The 24,554-nt window shown below is 37.6% G+C and overlaps 1 protein-coding gene across 4 annotated transcripts in view; it reads left to right on the top strand.

The window, feature by feature from the left end:
• Positions 1 to 24,554, top strand: part of LOC127424671 (tumor protein p73-like) — a 43,739-nt gene that overhangs the window by 14,488 nt on the left and 4,697 nt on the right. Inside the window, exons 2-10 of one of the 4 annotated variants that reach the window (XM_051670040.1) lie at positions 4,721 to 4,907; positions 7,942 to 8,057; positions 12,202 to 12,311; positions 12,825 to 12,967; positions 13,172 to 13,260; positions 13,381 to 13,505; positions 13,979 to 14,127; positions 19,627 to 19,759; positions 23,493 to 23,586. In XM_051670040.1, coding sequence (XP_051526000.1) covers positions 4,721 to 4,907; positions 7,942 to 8,057; positions 12,202 to 12,311; positions 12,825 to 12,967; positions 13,172 to 13,260; positions 13,381 to 13,505; positions 13,979 to 14,127; positions 19,627 to 19,759; positions 23,493 to 23,586 — 1,146 coding nt within the window. Of the gene's footprint in view, positions 1 to 4,720; positions 4,908 to 7,941; positions 8,058 to 12,201; positions 12,312 to 12,824; positions 12,968 to 13,138; positions 13,261 to 13,380; positions 13,506 to 13,978; positions 14,128 to 19,626; positions 19,760 to 23,446; positions 23,587 to 24,554 lie in introns of all 4 variants that reach the window. The other 3 variants (XM_051670039.1, XM_051670041.1, XM_051670038.1) reach the window with 3 other exon arrangements.

Consider the following 24,554-nt stretch of genomic DNA (forward strand, 5'->3'; position numbering starts at 1 on the left):
GGGTTGGCTATATGTTGCTTTGGAGGTTTAAAAATTCTAGAACTATAGAATAGCAAGTTCCTTGTGGAATTTGAAAAGCTTCTCCTGTGAACCCTTTTGGCTTCTAAGTGAAACTTAAACTTTTTAAAGAGTGAGTTCACCAAATTCTTCATCATCTTTATTGTGTGACCGCTGTGTGTTTTGCTCTTTATTTTTACATGATCTTGGAATGGACTAGGTGGTATTTACACTCACTTCGTGTGTTTTTACTGTTTGGATTGCTATCAGATTGAATAAGCACATTCTATTTCCACTTGGCCACATAAATGTGTCTCCACCAAACTTCAAACTTCAATTCCCACGCTATATGCAAATAAAACAAGAGTTCACTTCCATGATTATGCTAATATCGGGCAGCAAATTTAAATGATGTGAATTATTATTTAATTCCAAGTGACTTTGCACTGTATTTTTGCCGTCGGGGCTTCTCGTGGGTAAAATATTTCCATGCACTTCAGCTGCGCTCATTGTCAGTGTTCAGTTTCTTTAGCAATCAGCTACAAATTACATTTTACAGCATGTATTCTGTAATTTGTAGTGGAATACATTTCAAAAGTAACCTTCCCAACCCTGTCGGTAACAGCTCTTATGTTTCATGTTTTCCCTATGCTGACTGTAGCGCTGTTTGGGCAGAGTAAACTTTACATATGTGGCTTGAACAGCCATATGCATTTACACTTGACCGTGTTTCAAATAGTATGTGTCTTAAACAACCTGCGTCTTGGAGGGCATTTAGACTTGGTCTTTTCATGATCAGATAGTTATCCGATCAATAAAAACGCATGAAGTGACCAAGTGTAGATACCCCGTAGACTTCATGCACACTTCAGCTGCAGCAAAATCCTTCCAGTGAAAAGTTACAGCCAACCTGGTCTCATAGAATCATGTTACTATACCTACATTTGTGCTAAATTATTTTTACGTGGCTCGTTGTAGGTTCAACAGGAATTTTCCTGTTGAAATGAACATGAGGCACTACAACAATAATGACTTTTATTCACTTTCACACAAATCACGCATAAAATGGCAGATTATCAGTTCATAAACACTTACTTTTCACTCTGTTTTTCACACAATGCTATCTTATGTCATCTAAACCCCTTTTACTAATGCACATGACTTTATTGACACTGTTAGTTGGGTTTAGGTTTAAGGTTTAGGGTAGGGAGTTTGGTTTTGTTGATTTAAAACTAGATGTTAACCTGAAAAACCTCATCTGTTTGGGAGGAAATTTAACTTGCTTTTAGCACCACACAGTGGACATTTCACCTTGGAACTGCTGTGTTACATGTAATGAACCATGTAATGTCATTTTGCAAAAATGATGCCACAGTCATGTACAGTAATTGCCATGAGATCAGGCTGACTACAAATGATCTGGTGTCATAGGTGAACCTTTTTATATTTCACTAAGAGCTTTTTACTGTGTATATTGTGTAGTTATACATCTACTGGTAATTCCAAAAAATAAATTCTGATCTGAAGAACCCATAATGAAACATCAGTAACTTTTTTAATCTACAAAGAACCATATAGCTCAACACAGTTCTATGAACTGAAAAACCTTAATTTATCCAAAGTGAGTCAAGGCACATTCAAGGTATACTTTTATCAGTTCTTGTGTTTCCTGTGAAACAAATCTATGCTCTTGGAGTTGCTACTGCCATTCTCTACCAGCTATAAGAATAATCATATTTTTCAATAATATTTAACCCTCTTTTAACGGTTTTAACAGTTTATATATATATATATATATATATATATATATATATATATATATATATATAAAGGGTAGATGGACTCAGTGTGAGACGATGGTGAGATGATGTGAATAAGTGTTTCACATGGGCGTGTTGAGACTTCTCCCTGTGCTCACAGATCTGCACCCAGTGATTTATGCAGTCCTTCTGTGTGTGTTAGAGCATGTATATGTTACTCCTTTACATCACTTCTCAGTGAAAATGTGAAAGTAAAGTAATAATAAACGTAGATAAACTCCATACCACACAAAAAGGAGATTTTCAAACCACTTTTAGTTTAGATCTACAGAACACACATTCATGAACTCATGAAAGCGGAAACAGTAGGTTGACTTCTTTAGCTAAAAATCAGTCTGTGCTTGTACAAAACACTGCCCCCAGTGGTAAGTGTTGTTGTGCTTACGAGCATGTGTGAGCTCCATTGATCGGGTGTAATGTCCATGGAGGGGTGCCAAAAGCGAGTTGTGAAGCGAGTTGTTTTTAGCTGTACAACCTGTAATACAGTGAGGAGGAATGCATACTTTAAATGGCTGTGAACTGATTAAAAAATTTAACTGATTAATCGCACATTTTTCTGTGATTAGTTGCGATTAATCACGATTAAATTATGGTACATGATACATTACAACAACAAAAAATCATATATTTACTTTATACTTTGTCTCAAAGAACTTGCAAGAAATTGGTTAGTCATCATTTATTGTAATTATTAAAATATTTACATGATAAAATGTAGGTTTTTTGTTTTTTTGTGGATAGAATACATTTTGACAGGTATTAATCTTTGATACAAGCATATGTGTTCATACCATAAAATCAGTGGACATATTGTAATTACAACTTGGGCAAAATCTTCTGGGGTTTTCCAGTGGACTTTGTTTTAAAAATGTGATCAAATAGGCAGATTCAATCCATATCAAACTTTATTGGCAAGAAAAACTTAAGTGTACATTGCCAATGCATTATTAGGCACTATACATAGAGATTTAAAACATATTAAATGCTGAAGTTTAATTTGCTGAAGTTTGAAATCTCAAAACTATCATATTCTCTGGCTGCCATTCAGTCTCTTCAAGTATATCTGGCTGCAGCTTTCTGAACGGCCACATCCTTATCGCACACACGCTGGGTCTCTCTCGGGCTGTTTCACTTTTGAAACAGGTTCAGAATCAGATGAAAGACAGTGAGCAGTTTTGCGCGATGTGAAGAGGTACAGCAGCTTGTCCATATCATTTGTCTGCTTGCGGGTGAATTCTACATTCTACACACAGTAAATCCGCTCCCATGTTTATTATTCCTGGGGTATGAAGTGTGCACTGCTTCACACAATCAGTTTCTGTGTTAGGATCTGTAGTTGAGTCAAGTGTGTACCTCCTGAAAATTTATATATGCCAATTTAAGCCACAAAAGTCAGGAAAAACATTTGTGAAGTTTCACCCATTGTACAAAAGTGACTGGATTTGTTCCTGGTAGGCAGCAGATGTTCTAGCCACGCCCCCACCCTAATCGGAACCTATAAGGCTGAGTAGTCTGCCATGAACAACTTGGGACACCTATCTCCTATCGCATAAAGTTTCAGGAAGTAAAACAAATATGTTTACTGCATTAATTTCGTTAATTTTTTTTACATCAAAAAAACAAAAACAAAAAACATTCCCAGCCCTAATATTTTATAAACTGTACCCCCAACCCAAACTATAAACCTAACCATCAGTGGATTAAAAATATAATGTTAGAGGGAAAATTTTTACCTTAGAATCTCCCAATCGTTATGCGAATGCGATTACTTCCAGGTTTCTATTCAGGATCCGACCCCGCTTCTCCCACGCTACTGACGCAACGTGCTGCCAGTCACACCACAGGGGAAGGACAAAACACTAGAGCAGATGCAAAAATGTCTGATTGGAGAAGGAGACGACGCTTGTCGGTAAGTCGGCATAATGTGGCCGATCCTAGGGTAACAGAACTCTCGGAAACAGCATGCCAACTTCCCGTGTGACCATGCTACTATTTGAGGTTATTTAGGAGAAATCAATATCACTGTTGGGTGTTTTGTTGTTCTTTTTTTTTTTGGAATTTGCAGATAAAGAAACAGAAATTACTTTAGTAAGATTTTATATATATATATATATATATATATATATATATATATATATATATATATATATATATATATATAAATAAACCTAAAACCTTGAAGCCAAGATTCAGAGAAGTGATCATTCTCCAAATGAGAATAAAAAACTAGAGTTTTACATTTTATTAAGAAAATGTGAGCTGTCCTGATGCAAGAGTGTTGTGGATGGTTGCCAGGGCACTGCTAGGTGGTTGCTAAGGTGTTCTTGATGGTTGCTAGGTGGTTTCTCACTGTCCCAAGTCAAAAAAAGCCCATCCCTAAGTCTCTATTAGATCAGGTACCATCATTGCTTTTGAGATGCACTGGAGTTCATGGAAAAAAAATAATGATTTTTAAAAAGTACATTTGCAACAGTGGCATGGTGTTTATTCTGTTGTTGCACCTGGCCTTCAATCTCCCTTTCATAAAATGTGAATCACATTAATACAAGTCCACACAAAGCACTCTTGTACATTTGGTTTTTAGAGGAAATATTTGGGATGTCTTTATTGTTTTAGGCAAGCTCTGACATGTGCTTTGTGTGTGTGCGTGCGTGTGCAAGAGAAACCTCATCTGATGATGATGAATTTGTCTTCGTCTGTAAAGAAACCCCTCATTTATAAACATATACAGTAGATTCATAAGTATCTGGATGTTTGGTGCCACGAAAGACTATTATCATACTGATCTATTGTCATCCTGGGCCCAGGATGACATAAGCTGTATAGTATCAAATGTTTATGTACTGTATAACAGTCATGAAGAAACTAACTCTTAACTGTCATTCATGTCTGTTTTTCTGCAGTACTCTCCGTTGCTCAAGAAGCTGTACTGTCAGATCGCCAAGACCTGTCCGATTCAGATCAAACTGGCTTCCTCGCCTCCAAACGGCAGTGTCATACGAGCCATGCCCATCTATAAGAAGGCCGAACACATTACAGAAGTGGTCAAGCGGTGCCCTAACCATGAACTCGGACGGGACTTCAATGAGAGTATGTGCATGAGTGATTGTACTTTATTTTTCATTCTAAAAACAACTGTACTCAAATATAAAACACATAAAATCAGCTGCTGGTGAATTTCAAGTTTAACAATTTCAGATGACAGGTTTCAGGACAGAGGTTTCAGATTAACATCCAGGGTGTTGTACAGCCTTACATAATCAGAAAATTGAGTGTATTGTGATTAAACCATTACTTAATGAGGAAAATCTCCTAGTCTATTTCTAAAGCTAAGAAAAACACATTTTTATCTTTGGTTAAAAAATACTACTAAATGCTTTTCAGTACTTTTTAAAATGTAAAATTTGGAAGCATAAATGAGTGAAAATATATCACTTATAAATTGGTAAATAAAGCGTCTTTACACAGTTTCATGCACAACAGTCTCTAGAGTTTACTCTGAATGGTGCCAAAACCAAAAAAACATCCAGTGAGCGGCAGTTTTGTGGATGGAAACACCTTGTTGATGAGAGAGGTCAACGGAGAATGGCCAGACTGGTTCAAGCTGACAGAAAGTCTACGGTAACTCAGATAACCCCTCTGTACAATTGTAGTGAGCAGAATAGCATCTCAGAATGCACAACACATCGAACCTTGATTATAAATATTTGTTGAAAAAGCCCCTCAAATAACAATAATTAAATATATAATGATTAAATAATTATAAATAGTTACATTTAAATATATATACACAGTATATATATATATATATATATATATATATATATATATATATATATATATATATATATATATTATTAAAAATAATTATTCAGATAATTAAAATGCATTACATTATTGTGGCATTGTAGTAAAGCATTGATAAGATAATTCAAAAATTGGCTTTAGAATCCAATATATTGTTTATTCCCATATTATTGAAAATAAGCCAATCATTGGCCTACAGTTCACAGCAATCCATTTTGGAATTGTATTCGTCAAACAGTCCAAGATTTTTTTAAAGGGCTTGTCTAAGGGCGCATACACATGTGTTAGACGGACGCTTTTGGAGCGTCTCACTTTGGTTGCATCTCATCATAAACATACCTTTTTTAAGTTGCTGTGTCAAGTTTAACATAGATTGGAACTTATAAAAACATGTTTTGAGACCACTGCATTCGGATTTGCGCTCCATCAAGCTGTATTTGAATGCTAGAACTCATCTTGTGCCGGTGTCAGGATCAATTGTGTCCGCCCGTGAAATAGTGTCTTCAGGAGGTTACCACTCAGGACACAACGGTTTTTCCATCAAAATTGTTGGTGGTCATATAAGATTGTGAGGTGTGTAAATATGTAAAATATCTTGTAATATTGTGGTTCAGTAATTCTGTAGCAGATAGCTTGCCAAATGTAAGCTAACTGAAAAACACACAGAACAAGAAATGTTTAATTTCATGATCTATAGCAGTGGTAATATACTATTATATGTAACAAATTATTATATGTAACAAGTCATTAAATGTCGTATTTACAAAGTTATATTAACATACAGCATAAAAGAGCATGTGCTGAATGACTCCAGCCAGGTCTCCTAAGCAACCAAATTGGCCCGGTTGCTAGGGAGTGTAGAGTCACATGGAGTAACCTCCTCATGGTCGCGATTAGTGTTTCTTGCTCTCAATGGGGCGCGTGGTAAGTTGTGCGTGGATTGCGGAGAATAGCATGAGCCTCCACATGCTGTGAGTCTCCACGGTGTCATACACAGCAAGCCACGTGATAAGATGTGCGGATAGACTGTCTCACAATTGGAGGCAACTGAGACTTGTCCTCTGCCACCCGGATTGAGGTGAGTAACCGCGCCACCACGAGGACCTAGTAAGTAGTGGGAATTGGGCATGCCAAATTGGCAAGAAAAGGGGGTGCAAAAAAAAAAACATGGCTTAAAAGGATTTAGTAGAATATTTACTCAGGCAGTGAATATACTGTAGTACTCATTAAAAGTCCTATGAGCCAATGGAATCGCTAGGAATCGCTATGACATCAGACTATTTTACGGGTGACACCGTCTGCTGTGTGGTTTGTTCTCTGTATAAGATGCTTGTTGCCTATACAGCTGGAGTTTCACTTACTGCCCCCTGGAGAAAACAGGTGGTACTTCAAACTTGAATTGCTCCAATGGTAAGAATAATCCTTACTACGGTCCGGGGACATGATTAATTGCATTAATTTGCTTCATTTTTTATTTAATTAATCGCACTGAAGGTCCGGCTTCTATGGCGTGTGTTATGTTACTTCCTTACTCCACCGCAAATTACTTGCAATTTTATTTATGACAAAATGCAGCAAAAAATAGACGATTATAGTGAAATTAAAAGAAGGGACTATGTCATTTTGCTACATTCTGCTTTTTGTTTATATTTATTTCTTTAATATCTTGACTCACTTTCCTATGACGTTATGTTTGTGCCATAATTCTCCACGCTCGATGTTTTGAGCACGTAAGATGATATTTTGTGTGCAAAATCAAAATCAATGCTGATCCATGGCAGACTGTCATCTGGTCACATTTATTTGAATACACTGCTCTATCCTGTGGGACAGTTAGAAGTCAAATTAAGTTTTCCCAACACTGCACTATTACATTACTATTAAAGAGTTTTACGCATGGAAGAGATTAAGTTAATGTCATTTCAGATGAAAGTGGTAGCTAACGTGGCCAAGTTAAAAGCTACTTATATTGAACCCGGAATGTTCCTTTAATAAATGCTTTGTATGTTTCCACTTTACATTGAGGTACATTTTCATATGGTTACTATTTGGGATAAGTGTTATTAATCATTTGTAACATGTGAGCAAAAATGGCTCACTGTTTTGCAGGTATTGCATAAAAGTCAACCTTTTATGTATGTTATAAATGAAATGGTTTGTAATGCATTTGTAAATTAATTATTAGTCATTAATGAACCCCTTTAAAAAACTCTTAACAAAGAGAACATTAATGTAAAGTGTTACCAAATGTTCTAATGTATTTAAACCACTCTGATCATTTTCTTTCCTCCTTTCTTGTCCTGTTGTCTCTGTCCAGGTCAGGCAGCTCCTGCCAGTCACTTGATACGAGTGGAGGGCAATAATTTGAGTCAGTATGTCGACGACCCTGCGACAGGCCGACAGAGTGTTCTAGTTCCGTATGAGTCTCCACAGGTTGGTTTAGTCGTTACAGAAGCATTTATGAATTACAGTGTGTCTTATAGCATTGTGTTACACAATTTCAAACATCACTGACCTAATTGGTGCATGCTTAGGCAAGAATTATTATTACCATTGCATATACTTGGGATTATGAATTCGAACAAACCCTTAACCCAGGGTATTAAACTTGGACATGCAACCTCTCCTGCACCATTTGTGCTACAGACATGAATGATACCTCAAATCATGCGGCTGGAAAGCATAAAACTGGCAGGAAATCCTTTAGATTTACATTGAGGAAGAGACTCAAGCCATATCCAGAGATCAGAATATTATAAAGACATAGGGGGTGGACTCTTTAACTTGGCCTATGAAGTAACCACCTAGCAAACACCCAGAACACCCTAGCAACCACACTGCATTGCCTTGGCAACAATCCAAGCACAACTCACGGGCAAGCACAACTCATATTTTCTTAAGAAAAGTAAAATTCTAGTGTTTCTCACACATATGCTTTAAACATGCTAGTGCTATTTTAAGCCACAGACAGCACACATGCACATGAAACTTATATTATGCATTCATGCAAGTTCTTTCTGAACTCAGTCAAACTTATATGTATATGTGCACCACACACATATACACATGCATGTTTTTTTAAAGTAATGAATCAAACCATGCAATGATCATTCAGGACACTAAACTTGTTTTGACTGGCTTTAAATAGCCTAGGGATGATTCTTAGTAACATTTTCTGTAGTTATTCCTCTTTTTTACAGTTAACTTCATTTTGTGTTTGAGGATGAAACTGATGGCGCCACCTAAAGACATCAGTTTCATTGCATTCTCTTGATTTGTTCAGGAGATTAGTGATATCTGTCATTTCTAATTTGCTTTAATTATTATTATTATTATTTATTTATTTATTTATTTTATTTTATTTTTTTACTGATTCGCAAAGTATTTGGAAATCACTTGACTCTAAGAACTTTGTTTGAGAGTAAAACTGTGAGGTGGGTGACATTTTGGAACCATAAAACATTTGACACAGTCTATAAAACACATTCTTAAATATTCTTTAAATACAGTATATATTGCAGAATAATACACCACAGACATCCACATAACAGTAGGGGTTAAGACCAAAAAAAAAAAAGAGGCAAAATTCAAATTCTTATTCTTCTCTTAACTCTTTTGCAAATGAAATAGTATATTTAGGTTTTTTATTATTAATACATTTTAGAAATCCAGTAAATACATTTGATGAAATCTGACAGACAATGTCTCTATCAAAAAGGTGATTTTGGATCTTTTAAAGGGGTCATGACATACTCTTTTTTTTATAATTTTTTATCAGTCTTCCCTTAGGTCCACTTATAATGGTAGTAAAGTTTTTTGCACCAAAACAGTCAAAATTGTATGATGTATAATAATTTTCAACCTGTCTCTGGCCCTCTGTCTGAAACGCTCTGTTTTAAGCTCTCTGGCCCTTTAAGACTTCAATATAAATGCCCACTGTTATGATTTGCTAACAACGTGCAGGCCTTCCAATACAGCCATTTTTGAAGCTCAGTTGAAAGAAAATGAACAACAAGCTGCACAACATTATAAAACTAAATTTCAGGGTTTACACATAATTTACACCCAATACATTGCATCCGAGTACATTAAACTGTTCACTCAAGCACAGCGGTACCTTAACTATAAAAGTCATGACATTTGAAATATTCATGAATGAAACTGTTTACTTACAGTTTTGTGTCGGGTCCAATAGAGTTTTTAACTGCCCCATCTTTAATAATGCTTATTCAATAACAGTTCCTTTACAAAGCTTGAGTCATGTATTGACTGGTTCACAAGCAGTCCGTGCTGATATAAGCCAAAAACATACAATCCACGCTGAAATGTTCTGAATACGCAAATGTAATGCAGTCCATTGTGATGTTGGGGTGCTTAAACCGGCTTCAACAGGTCAAAGCAAAGATGCTGATCTTCACAGGAGCAACATCTCACATCTACCATGTTTGTTTACACAAAGAATGCATGTGTTTCTCCCAGTCAGTGGCTGCAGCAGAATGAGATGCGTTTTTAAATGTTTACCGCTCTTAAAACGCGGTGCACATCGCCAGAAATGCATCAAAACGATCAAAGATGTCCATGTAGTGCATGTTTATAAAAGGCCAACAATTAAAAATAGCACAGATGGGTGCAAAAATGGTCCAGAATGCCTTCAAAACAGCAAGAAACAGCACAGCTGTTCTAACTTGACAACGGTCAAAACCATTGGTCTAGTGCAGGTTTATGTAAAAAAACATTTAATCTGTGTAAATCCTCTTAAAAGTGTAGATGAATTTCCCATGACAGGCCCACCTCTCTCCTCTTCACCTGTGTTTCTGAGCACCAGTGGGTGGGGCCAAGGGTGCAATGACGAAAGATAGGTGTTTATGTCTTGCTGAAGAGGCAGTCATATGCAGGTGTATTTATTTAGTCCTTGTGATGTCACGAGTTCCACAAATTCCAAATGTGCCATTTCTAAAGTTTGGTTTAAATGAATACTCTTTTTCTATTAAGGAGGAAGTTTTCAGTTCTGAAACTTACAGTATGTTTTTATAGTACAATGACCTCTTATATGTCAAAAGATCAAGGAAAAGTTGATTCCCAGATGTGTATGACTTTCTTTCTTCTGCAGAACACAAATGAAGCTTTTTAAAGAACATTTCAGCTCTGTTGGTCTATACAATGCAAGTGAATGGGTGCCAAAATATTTAAGCTCCAAAAAGGACATAAAGGCAGCATAAAAGTAATCCATACTACTCCAGTGGATTAATTAATTTCTTCTGAAGTGAAACGCTTATAAGACACATCAATATTTAAAACTTTTTTATCTATAAATCTTTACTTCCGGCAAGCTGTAGTATGCACATTCACAATGGTCGAGGTTACGGCGACTCAAGCGTGATGTAAGCGCGTTGGCAAGTTAACACGAGAACTGACACGTGAAATGTGAAAAATACAGAAGCGCTGGAGGAGAAATGTTATACAGAAGCTGAATTGGTTTGGCTATAGATTTGTATTTGTATCTGTTTCTTTTTCAAGATGGTGCTTGCGTGTGCTTATCCTGAATGCCTCAACCTACTGAAAAGATTATGTCCATGGGTATCATTGCAAGACGAAAGACTAACTTTTCACAGATTGCCTATCAATGATCCTGAACGACTGAAGTAATGGCTGCTCGCTGTTCACTTGGATATCAATACACTCATTGAGTCACTCAAAATATTGAGGGTCTGTCGTTAACATTTTCCCCCTGCTGATATCAGAACAGCCGAGGGATCTGATGATATCGACATGCCAACGCACTTACGTCACACGAGAGAAAGCTTGGAACTCCACCCTCTCGTGAAGGCGCATACCACAGCTGGCCGGAAGCAAACATCTATAGTAAAAAAAAGTTTTAAATATTGATCTATTTCTTACACACATCTAGCGTTTCGCTTCAGAAGAAATCAATTAATCCACTGGAGTCATATTGATTAATTTTATGCTGCCTTTATGTGCTTTTTGGAGTTTCAAGATTTTGGCACCCTATCACTTGCATTGTGAGGACCTACAGAGCTGAGATATTCTTCTAAAACTCTTTGTGCTCTGCTGAAGAAAGGAAGTCCTACACATCTGGGATGGCATGAGGGTGAGTAAATTAATGATGAGAGAATTTTCAGTTTGAGGTGAGCTATCCCTTTAAGTTAAAAGACTTCCATTCCAACAGCTGTTACGTCTTCTCCAATGCATATGTATATCAGTGACCAATCACATTCTATACAGTCTCTGTTTTTTCAGTGATAAATGCCAGTAAAAATGTATTTCACAACAAAAAAAGACACAAAATACTGCACAGGGAGTTCTTCACAGGAACGCTACTGAGTGATGAGGACTACTTGGTTTTAATCCGTGAAACCATTTTTTGAACCACCAGTTGATGAATGAATTTGATCTCCAAACACTATTCTAGATGTCTTTAGGCTGTTCAAATTGTGTTCAATAACTTGTATAACATAAATAACATTAGAAAAGTGTTAAATGTTATGTGCAATATATTGTAATGTTATTGCAAACTGCATATTCATTGTTCTCTCTGTGTATTTCTGTCTTTCCCAAGGTGGGGACTGAGTTCACAACCATTCTCTATAATTTCATGTGCAACAGCAGTTGTGTTGGTGGAATGAACCGCAGACCTATCCTCATCATAATCACACTGGAAACACGAGAGTGAGTGCTGCGTCATTTCTTTCTTTCTAGACAGTAGAGGCGGGGGAAAAAAAATCTTCTTTTTAACTAAACAGGCAGTTCCTTTCAAATCTGATTGGATGAACCCCATATCAAACTGTTGCAAACAAAAAATAAAAGCAAAAAAACAGCTTATATATGCACACCTGTGACCTACAGCATGTCCAACAGTTGAGCAATGAACTATAGTAATTAGTGGAAGAATTGTTTATTGTGTCTGTTATTATTAATACAATGGGATATTTATATTTTTATCATATTGTTGTTACCGCAGTTATAGAAGCAATAAACCACAACAGGCCATGCGTTACATACATTTTTACTTGATTAAGGCCGTTAAAAGCACTTTGTTTCGCATTGTGCTGAAGAGAACCCCTTTAACTGTAGTAAAATAATCATAACGCATCGCCTCTCATGGCGTATTGCTTTACTATGTTCTTAACTCATTATTAGCAAATGAAAGCCAGAGCTGAACTTTTCTGTGTCTCTCCACAGCGGACAGGTCCTGGGTAGGCGTTCGTTTGAGGGACGGATTTGTGCGTGTCCGGGCCGGGACCGCAAAGCAGACGAGGATCATTTCAGAGAACAACAGGCTTTAAATGACAGTGTGGCCAAAAATGGAAATGCCATTAAACGAAGTAAGGACTTAAGATTTGAATCTTGGAGATTCAGTGAAATCTAGTTTTTGATGAGAAATGATGAAATTTGCCATTTTTTAAGCCATAACTTCTAACCATTCCTTTGGTAATTGATAAACTCTCCCTTTAAACCATTTCCTGTGTTTGATTAGCCCATGTGTTTACTTTCAGCCTTAACTGGAACCTCTGTCTCTGAATGTATAGATTTCAAACACACTCCAGCCAATATTACAGGCCCTTCCATCAACATCAAGAAGAGGCGACATGGAGAAGAGGAGATGTATTACCTACCAGTGAGTATGGAAACATGCAGATCTTAACATAGACCATTCTAAAGGCATTTCATGTGTAATGTTTACATAGAGTTTGGTTTCTCATGGTTTTGAAATGGCTATTTTTGGATTGTTGTGAAGGTGCGGGGTCGGGAAAACTTTGACATTCTGATGAAGATAAAGGACAGTTTGGAACTTGTAGAGTTTGTACCACAACAGTTAGTGGACTCATACAGACAACAGCAACAACAGCTCTTACAGAGACAGTGAGTGTTCACACATAAATACACCATAAATGTACTTAAACAAACACAACAATGACCGATATGGGTTTAATGGGGTTTAAAATATCCACTTACACTGATAGTCAATGTTTTTTGCAGATGACAGACAGACAGACAGACAGAAAGAAAGAAAGAAAAGACAGATAGATAGATGGATGGATGGATAGAAACGGACGGACGGACGGATAGACAGACAGACATACGCAGACAGACAGACATAGATAGATGGATAGATAGAAAGGAAGAAAAGACTGACAGATAGAGAGATGGATGGCTGGATAGAGACAGACAGAGATAGATGGATGATAGATGGATGGATGGATAGAAACAGACAGACACAGACAGACAGACATAGATAGACAGATAGATAGAGATGGATGGATGAATGGATGGATGAATGGATGGATGGACCTATTTTATTCCACTTATTTATTTCACTAATGTGTGATTCGCAGGAGTCATGTTGCCTCTCCATCACACTACGGCTCACTCAATAACATGAATAAGATTCACGGACCCATGAGCAAACTTCCATCCGTGAACCAACTGGTAACACAGCAGACTCAGCAGAGTGCAGGGCCCTCTGCTGCCATGACGCATATGGGTGAGCTTGTGGACAACATTTCATAAATTATTTCTGTACACTGAAAAAAATGATGTGTTGGATTTATTTAAAATATATAGGTAGCATTTTTGCATCACGATTTTTAAGTAAATTCAACTTATCATCATTTTATGTCAGCACAACTAGAAAACTTTTGTTAGATATACACAAATGTATCAGAAATGTACACATTAAACAAATGTACACATTAAAGATGTGTCACACGAGTAAGATTTAGCAACTAATAGCAAGTTGTTTCAAATGAACTTTTATATCAATGTTTCTACTTAATTTACTTGGCTCTAAAGTATAATAATAATAACTAAGGTCAGGCATTAAACTTTATTCCACAAAGAAGTGCAAATACACTTCAGCTACGCACATTCACATGCACAAGGAAAAATGACATGGATTGAACAGGATCCAAGTTGACCACTTATGGATCACTAATGGTGAATTTACATGAAACAGCTATTGACAGTAAAACGTCATGGTTACTTGTGTAACCTCCGTTCCCTGATGGAGGGAACGAGACGTTGTGTCGATGTAGTGACACTAGGGGTCACTCTTGGGAGCCCGAGACACCTCTGGTCTTTGATAAAAGGCCAATGAAAATTGGTGAGTGGTATTTGTATGCCACTCCCCCGGACATACGGGTATAAAAGGAGCTGGTATGCAACCACTCATTCAGGTTTTATGCTGAGGAGCCGATATAAGGTCCGGCCATTTCAGCGGGTAGTTCAGCGTTGTGGCAGGAGGGACACAACGTCTCGTTCCCTCCATCAGGGAACGGAGGTTACACAAGTAACCATGACGTTCCCTATCTGTCACTAACTCGACGTTGTGTCGATGTAGTGACACTAGGGGTCCCTATACGAAACGCCACAACTGGCTGAACTGTGTTACGTGAACTGCCGGTGTGTGGTGGGCAGACTACTGTGTGCCTCATAGCTAGCACACCAGGTCGACACGTAACCTCCCCCAACATAGTTATGAGTGTCGAATGGCCCTTTGGGGACAAGTCGACTACCCAAAAGATAGAGACAGGCTAACCCAGTTGTGGCCTCTTTTCCCCTTCTTTTTTTCCACTCCCTAAAAAAGAAGGGGAATTATCCGACTGGGCCGCCAGGTCTAGTCAGGGGGTGTCCCTCCCAAGAGGAAGACACTGCGGAGACCACACCTCGCCCAAAGAGAGGGGGTGATATTTAAGTGGAAGAATAAGTCACATGGTCTTTCCGACCATGTGGAGAGTCTTCAAGGTAGATCCTACCCAACGGGGGAGGAGTTACTACAAACATGGAGACTGGGGCAGAGGGGCTTTGCCCAAGGAAGACGCAGTTTGAGAACGCTTGCAGGTCTCCTACCCTCTTGATGGAAGTGAGCGCAGTCAGGAGGGCAGTCTTCAAGGAGAGTGCCTTAAACTCAGCTGACTGCAAAGGCTCAAAGGGGGCTCTCTGTAGACCCTGAAGAACTACAGAGAGGTCCGATGAGGGAACGAGGCGCGGTCTGGAGGAATTCAGCCTCCTGGCCCCTCTTAGGAACCTGATGATCAGGTCGTGCTTCCCAAAGGACTTACCGTCGACTGCGTCGTGGTGTGCTGCTATGGCGGCAACGTACACTTTCAAGGTGGAAGGGGACAGCCTCCCTTCCAACCTCTCCTGCAAGCACTGATCTGACTGCGCATCTCTGGGGGTCTTCCCGTCGGGAAGAACACCACTTAGCGAACAGACACCACTTAAAGGCATACAGGCACCTCGTAGAGGGGGCCCTAGCCTGAGTGATCATGTCAACCACAGCTTAGGTCTTCCGCGTCCCATCCAGGGGCCAGACATGGAGATTTCAGAGGTCTGATCGCGGGTGCCAGATGGTGCCCCGTCCCTGAGAAAGAAGGTCCTTCCTCAGGGGAATTCACCCCCGAAAGGAGGAGCCCAGCTGAGGCTTCCGCGTCCGACTGGACGAGCCCGCTCTCCGATGCTGCGCTCGAGAGCTCATCACTTTCGCGGGCTCCGAATTAGAGGTCGAACTCGCCATGAGACGAGCCGGTGGACTCATCCGGAAGCCCGATCGGGGCAGACGAGTGTGCTGGGAAATGGGAGGTCCGCGGGGGGATACCCGGTGGAGGCGGTCCCATTGGGGTCCCCAAATCGCCCCCAGTGCTAGCCGCGCTGTCCTCATACCTGTGGGTAAAAGGACCGAGGCGGGGAGCCTCTGGGGTGGCTTGCTTTCTTACGAAGGTGAGCCGCGACCGTATCGTTGCCATGGACATATCCTCGCAATGAGTACATGACCATCCACGAACGCTGTCTCCGCGTGAGCAGTGCCCAGACACGAAAGACAGTGATCGTGACCGTCAGAAGGTGAGAGATAACGAGCGCAACCAGGAATAACACACAATCGGAAAGGCATCTTTAAAAAGACGCGTCTTTAAAAAGACGTTCCGTGTGTGCCGCTCTTTTAGAGAAATATGCTCTTTTAGAGAAATATACTCTTATTTCTGCCGAAGCGCCCAGGGGCATTCTCTGCAGTGCACCAGTGCAGAGGAGGGAGAAGCCACTGAAATGCGTGGTCAGATCCAGCAGAGGTGAATGAACAGTCGTGGGAATTCAGCTCAGTGAGCATGACTGTTCAGCTCCGAAGAGAAAATCTGAATGAGTGGTTGCATACCAGCTCCTTTTACACCCGTATGTCCGGGGGAGTGGCATGCAAATACCACTCGCCAATTTTCATTGGCCTTTTATCAAAGACCAGAGGTAACTCGGGTTCCCAAGAGTGACCCCTAGTGTCACTACATCGACACAACATCGAGTGAGTGACAGATAGGGAACAACATCAGTGATACTACAAATAGCTAAAATCTCTTAATAACAACTCATTAAATGCCCACAAAAGTTCCTTTTGAACAAACATGCTTAAATTATTAAACGCAAGGGCTTATGGGTATTCCTCAGTTCTGTACTTGATTGTTTTAGTTAGTTGTAGGGTAAAACAGGGCTAAAGGCTCACCCTAAGGAAAATTAGCTTTTTTCTGGTCACAAAGTGTCTCAAGATTCAAGAAATACATTTATTTTTCTTGAATATTGATGGAGCAACAGAATTTGAGTGAAAAGTAATAACAGAAGATTGTTTTGAGTACAATTCATTTTTTTTTTTTTTAAGGTGGCGAGGGAGCCTTTTACGCCACACCTGGGGTAAAAGGCTCCCTCACTTGGGGTAAAAGATCCCTAGGGGGTTTATAGTGATACCGTGTAGATACCAGGGCAATAGATAGAGGGCACAATTTGTCAACTTATTCTATAATCAAATGAATCTCCATTGTGATTGGATCAGTCAGTGTGAGCCCACTTTGAACATTCTTCATAACAAATCTGTTCCCTCAACTTAAGAAAAACGATGTGTTTAATAGGGGCCTTTAGCCCCTGCAACAGGGGGTCTTTTTACCCCAAATACTATCCTTTAACTTATTGGACAGATATCGAAAAAAAAAAAAAAAATGGACAGAATCACCTTGAACATTGAAAATGACAAATATGTTTTTTGTTTCAAAATAATTTCCAGGATAATCATTAGCTACATAAATTTACAACATTTAAAAAAATATTAAATATTAGATCAAATTGCCTCAAAATCAAACTTTAGACATTACACGCAATTATCTCATGGAAGAGGACAATTTTGCAGTTCATAGTGTCAAACAGGTGTTTATGAAAGTCCTCTGGTAGTTTTTTATGCTATTTAGTGTTTTGGGTGAAAATAAAATTAAAGGAGCCTTTAGCCACATTGTACCCTACTTAAAATCATAATTTTATGGATTTGCACGCCAAAGAAGTTCAAGGAACTCACGATTATTCATTTACTCTATGTAACTCTCTAAGTCCATCTAAGTAAAGCTAAAAATGTAAATTTCTGTGTAGAAGCAATTTATTTTTATACGTTATGGTTGTTGTGCCAACAAATAATTTTTTTTCAGTGTTCATTTGATATTAGGGATGTCAATCAGTTAAAATGTGCAATCGAATTAATTATTATTATTATTATATATTATCTTAATTAATTGCATATTTAAAAAATTGCTGAGAAAGGTCCTCAATTAAAGATAATTTAGAATATAATGATTAAAATCATTATAAATATAATATATAATGGAAACACTTTACAATAATGTTCCATTCATTAACATTAGTTAATGCATTAGGTATCATGAACTAACAATTAACAATATGTATTTTACATAATTTATTCATCTTTGTTAATGTTAGTTAATAAAAATATTATTGTTTATTGTTTGTTCATGTTAGTTCATTGTGCATTAACTAAAGTTAACAAATGCAACTTTTGATTTTAAACATGTAAAATGTTTAATTAACATTTATTTTATATAATATATAATTATATATATATATAAAATTAATATAATTATTAATGAATTATAATATATTATGTTATTTTAACATATACAACTATATGTTGTAATTAACATTAACTAAGATTCATTAAGCTTAATGAATAGTGTTCATTGTTAGTTCATGTTAACTAATGTTGTTAACTAATGTTAACAAATGGAACCTTATTTTAAAAGTTTACCTATATAATAAATACTATAATTCAGATTACATCATATACATAATGTATATTGTACAATGAGGCAATACAATGAGAGGCTTAAAAGTCAAAAAATATATATATATATATTTTCATATCATTGAACATTACCCTATCATTGACCTACTTCCTCTGCGCTATTTTTTTATTGCTGGTCTATGTACTCATGTGTCAGATGGATGCTTTTGGAGCGTCTCACTTTGGTTGTGTTGCGTTTTACTAGTTTTCAGCACTTCTAGTCATAAGCACTGTGTCAAGTTAAATGTAGTTTGAAACGTTGAAAAACATGTCTCGAGATCCTTGCATTCTGTTGTGCTCGGCCCAGCTATCATTGAGCGCAAGAGCACGTCATCAGTGGAAGGCTGTCCTGCCTGTTGCTCTCATTGGTTTAACGAGGCGTGTTGCCTGTACAGCTGGAAATGCACTGACTGCTCCCCACCCATAGGAACATCCCTTATTATAGAATTTATGTACGGGTCAGGAGTATGATTACCTGCATTATTTTTTCACACATTATTTTTCATATTATTATTCTCACTGAATTAATGCGTTAAATCGACAGCCCTTTTATAATAAATAATTTATGATATGCAATATGATATATATTGGCCAAGAAAATTTTATGTTTTAAATTGCCCATGTTTTCCAACCAAAGACAGACTACAGACTTTTTAGTTTTTCATGATCTGTTGACATGAAATGCTTTATTACATTAAAAACATTTTTTATATAGCTTCTTATACTAACTGAAAATGAAGTAATCAAATACATTTCTGTCAATGTTTTGATAATAATTTTAGATTTTAGTTTTATTTATGAAAGAATTGTGGAATTTCTCATACATGGCTTGCAAAACATACTGTAAAATGACACACATGTCATGTGTCTTTGTCTTTGCAGGGACAAACATGCTGGGCGGGCACCACATGCAATCGAACGGTGATATGAATGGAGCTCACCCATCACAGTCTATAGTGTCTACCTCTCACTGTACCCCTCCCCCACCTTACAACCCTGACCCCAGCCTCGTCAGGTACTTCACCCTGCAGTAGCACCTACCTGTCTCTCTCTCTCTCTTTCACACTGACAGACACACTTATCCACTCATAACTGTACATTCAGACTGTAAATTATGTATTGCTTGCCTTTTTTACAATTAAAAAAAGATTTAATATGGATTCTCACAAGAGTTTTCCAATTTGGTGTGACTGAAATTAGCCCGATGTCTCTTATCAGCTGTGCATTTGGGTTGTCTTATTCTGTCCTGAGATAAAGAGACACAGCCACTTATTCAAACATGACCCTTTAGATATGAATCCACTCCTGCTTGTCTTCATAATTCATTTGTGTATAAGAGTAAACACTTTCTAAATATTTCTCTGCTGGTCAGAAAAGATCTTTTGACTTAAATTATGTACATAAGCTTGATAACAATTTTCACTAAGGATAGCTATGGACAATACAAGGTGCATTCTTAAAAATGTAAATCTTCAAACATTTTTAATAAATATATATATATATATATATATATATATATATATATATATATATATATATATATATATATTCAAAATGTCAGTGACTTCTCTAAGTATAAGTGTTTAAGCTTTATATAAGTATACGTTACGGCAATCACATTCAGGGCCCTATTTTAATACTGCTAATGTGCAAAGTCAGTGGGTATGGCCAAGAAGTTTTGGTATTTTCGTGCAAGCATGCACTAAGTCTAGGTGCAAGTGGGTTTGGAGAAACTAATGGGCTGGGTCCAGTGCAATTAAATTCAGAGGTTCTTCTCTATTTATTGCACAATTCTATTATATAGTCAATTTCCTCAAGCACCAGCGATACATACAAAAACAACACATTCAGAAGAAGTTGGTAGTGTAAGTGGACTGTATGCAATGAATTAGAAGAATAGAAATATGGACATGGTCCTTTTATATGCTTAGAAAATGTAATTCTCATCAGGATTTGGATGTACACTCCATCGAAATATAGGGAATGAAAGTATTATTATTATTATTATCTTTTCTCCCAATTTGGAATGCCCAATTCCCACAACTTAGTAGGTCCTCGTGGTGGCGCAGTTACTCACCTCAATCTGGACAGGTCTCAGTTGCCTCCGTTTCTGAGACAATCAATCCACACGTCTTATCACGTGGCTCACTGTGCATGACACCATGGAGACTCACAGCATGTGGAGGCTCATGCTACTCTAATCCACGCACAACTTACCATGCGCCCCATGAAGAGGTTACCCCATGTGACTCTACCTTCCCTAGCAACCGGGCCAATTTGGTTGCTTAGGAGACCTGGCTGGAGTCACTCAGCACATCCAGGATTCGAACTCGTGACTCCAGGGGTGGTAGCCAGCGTCAATACTCGCTGAGCTACCCAGGCCCAGTGAATTAATAATTTTCATCTACTGGCACATCAATCATGACTAGTATTAACAGTGTTTGTATTGGCACACACTTCACTTCTTCCAGTCGATTTTTAAAAATGTAATTCATTTATTGAAACATGAAATAGTTAAACCAAAAATATTTCTAAATTCAAATTACACTTCAAACTAAATGAAAATATAATCAAAATAATGAAATGGTAAAGAAAATCATACCAAATCCAAACATATTACCCTCTCCAGCTTCTTCCATCGGCCCTTTTTGCAGTGACTTAAAAATCATATAATACCACAACAACTTAGATCATAAATACACTTTTAAATATAAACATAATAATAATAATTGAAAAATAAACCATGACCTGTAGATAGTTTAACACAAATCTCATCATTTTTTGTCTACAACTCTGAAAATGTAGTGGAACATCAAATAATGTCCTTGACAATCAGAGTTTGGACATTAATTTTCTGACCGTTTGCCAGTGGAGTCTCTAAACTGCAAATGCAGGAACTGAGTTTAAACTTTGTGCTGAAACAGACGTGCTTATCAGACTTCCTAGTGCAATGACCTGTGTCTCAGAAAACTAGCAAATTGTGCTTTGTGCCACTTCATTAACATACAATACACCCACAGTTTATGTGCATACACCCATAGATAGCGCAAACACTCCCACTCACGCCCATGGCACGAAACTTGCACTTAGAATTAGCACTCTAATGAAAATTGGATAAGATGTAGTGCCTGGTCGTTGCGCGTAGTGCTGTGCTGTGCACACTCATGAAAATAGAGCCCTTTTATCACATTGAAACTGAGTGTTGAGGTGCCTTTCTAAACGGCATATACAATAATCAATCTCTGTTTTGATCCTTTGCAACGTGCAACCTGTGGCCACTATTTATCCAAGTGACTGAAGGAATAGTTCACCAAAAATCAAAAATCAATGTCATTGTGTAACACCCTTGTGTCATTCCAAATCTGTTTACAGTTCAACACAAGTTCCATAAAATAGAAGAAAAAAAAAACATAAGTACAATAAAAGTAGTCCATGTGATCCATACAACAGCTCATTATTTACTGAAAAGGCCCCCCACTGTATCTCTGAAATCTTATAGAAGGATGTGTATATTAAAACTTGAAAAATAAAGATACATTGCATCAGGTTTGACATTCATGACAACAAACGCCATTGGTTCTCTGATTTCCCATAACCGATTGGATTGCAAATATATGAACATGTAAATATTTTTGGGATCAATTATTCCTTTCATACCATCATCATTCATGCTACTTTTCTGATAAAAAATTATATAAATGTTCTATTGTCCATGCATATTGCATTGTTTTATCAACTACTCCATTGTCACTAATTCAATTTGATGTTATTTCCATTAATGCTCCTTTTAATGTATCTGGGTGAAATTTAAAGGCAGACAGAGTCTGTTGTCTTCACCACAAGCAACCGTATATTTTTAAATTTGCAGTGTAAGTTCTGTTTCACCTGGTACATGTTATTAGATATTGTGCTAATAAGGACATTTTAAAACACTTTACAATCAGATGTTGCCATTTATCGTGCATAGTTTATTCACTTGTAGTTTTGTATGTCTCAGCCGGCGACTCTACCTTTAAAATGGTTCTGTCTGCTCTATATATTTACTACATTTTTTACATTTCCTTTTTGGACTGTATTAAGCGAATTATTTTTTACTGGTGAATTATTTATAATAAAAGGATCAATACAATGAAAAAAGGTGTTATGCATCATTAATGTAATTGCATGATTTTGATTTGAAAAATTCAATTAAGTATTTGCATGCTCAATTTATTTAATTTTAAGGTATTCATTTTTGGCTCAAGATCTGTGATGTTCCTCTATTTTAGAGGAATATTTGGGGCTAAATTCAAGTTAAGCTCTATTAACACCATCTGTGTCATGTTGTCAGTTACCACAGAAAACAATTTTGACTCAATTGACTGTACCTCAGTTTGTAAAGAAGAAGAAGAAATTTTTTTTTGAATTTCTGAAGGAAATCTACAACACACCACAGATGCTGTTAATAGAGCTTAACTTGTATTTAACCCAGAACATTCCTTTTAAATTGGTATTGCTTATAGTCATTTTATTCCTTTTGAAATATTTTGTTATGTACATACATTTGTATATTCATGAAAGGGTTTTTTTATGTTAAAGATTCATTTTTACATCAGTTAAATAGTTCTGTCAGTATAGGATAATGATCTGCATTATTCCCTGAAAAGCTGCAAATGCCGTGGTGCTTTGCTTGTTATGTTCTGGGTGAATATGTAATTCACAGGACGCAGCCCCTTGGTCTTAGTGGGATTCCTTTTCTCTCTGAACAGTTTCTTAACCAGCCTGGGCTGCCAAAACTGTATCGACTACTTCACGTCCCAGGGACTCCAGAGTGTCTATCACCTTCAGACCCTCTCTATGGAGGTAAATGAACAGTTTAGTCAATAGAGTTCAGTCTCATTCATCTGTCTGCTAGAAATATTTGTGTTAATATCTACAGGTGCATCTCAATAAATTAGAATGTCGTGGAAAAGTTCATTTATTTCAGTAATTCAACTCAAATTGTGAAACTCGTGTATTAAATAAATTCAATGCACACAGACTGAAGCAGTTTAAGTCTTTGGTTCTTTTAATTGTGATGATTTTAGCTCACATTTAACAAAAACCCACCAATTCACTATCTCAAAAAATTAGAATACATCATAAGACCAATAAAAAAAACATTTTTAGTGAATTGTTGGCCTTCTGGAAAGTATGTTCATTTACTGTATATGTACTCAATACTTGGTAGGGGCTCCTTTTGCTTTAATTACTGCCTCAATTCGGCGTGGCATGGAGGTGATCAGTTTGTGGCACTGCTGAGGTGGTATGGAAGCCCAGGTTTCTTTGACAGTGGCCTTCAGCTCATCTGCATTTTTTGGTCTCTTGTTTCTCATTGTCCTCTTGACAATACCCCATAGATTCTCTATGGGGTTCAGGTCTGGTGAGTTTGCTGGCCAGTCAAGCACACCAACACCATGGTCATTTAATCAACTTTTGGTGCTTTTGGCAGTGTGGGCAGGTGCCAAATCCTGCTGGAAAATGAAATCAGCATCTTTAAAAAGCTGGTCAGCAGAAGGAAGCATGACGTGCTCCAAAATTTCTTGGTAAACGGGTGCAGTGACTTTGGTTTTCAAAGAACACAATGGACCAACACCAGCAGATGACATTGCACCCCAAATCATCACAGACTGTGGAAACTTAACACTGGACTTCAAGCAACTTGAGCTATGAGCTTCTCCACCCTTCCTCCAGACTCTAGGACCTTGGTTTCCAAATGAAATACAAAACTTGCTCTCATCTGAAAAGAGGACTTTGGACCACTGGGCAACAGTCCAGTTCTTCTTCTCCTT

The sequence above is a fragment of the Myxocyprinus asiaticus genome, chromosome 33 (assembly GCF_019703515.2).
Source record: "Myxocyprinus asiaticus isolate MX2 ecotype Aquarium Trade chromosome 33, UBuf_Myxa_2, whole genome shotgun sequence".
Classification (NCBI taxonomy): domain Eukaryota; kingdom Metazoa; phylum Chordata; class Actinopteri; order Cypriniformes; family Catostomidae; genus Myxocyprinus; species Myxocyprinus asiaticus.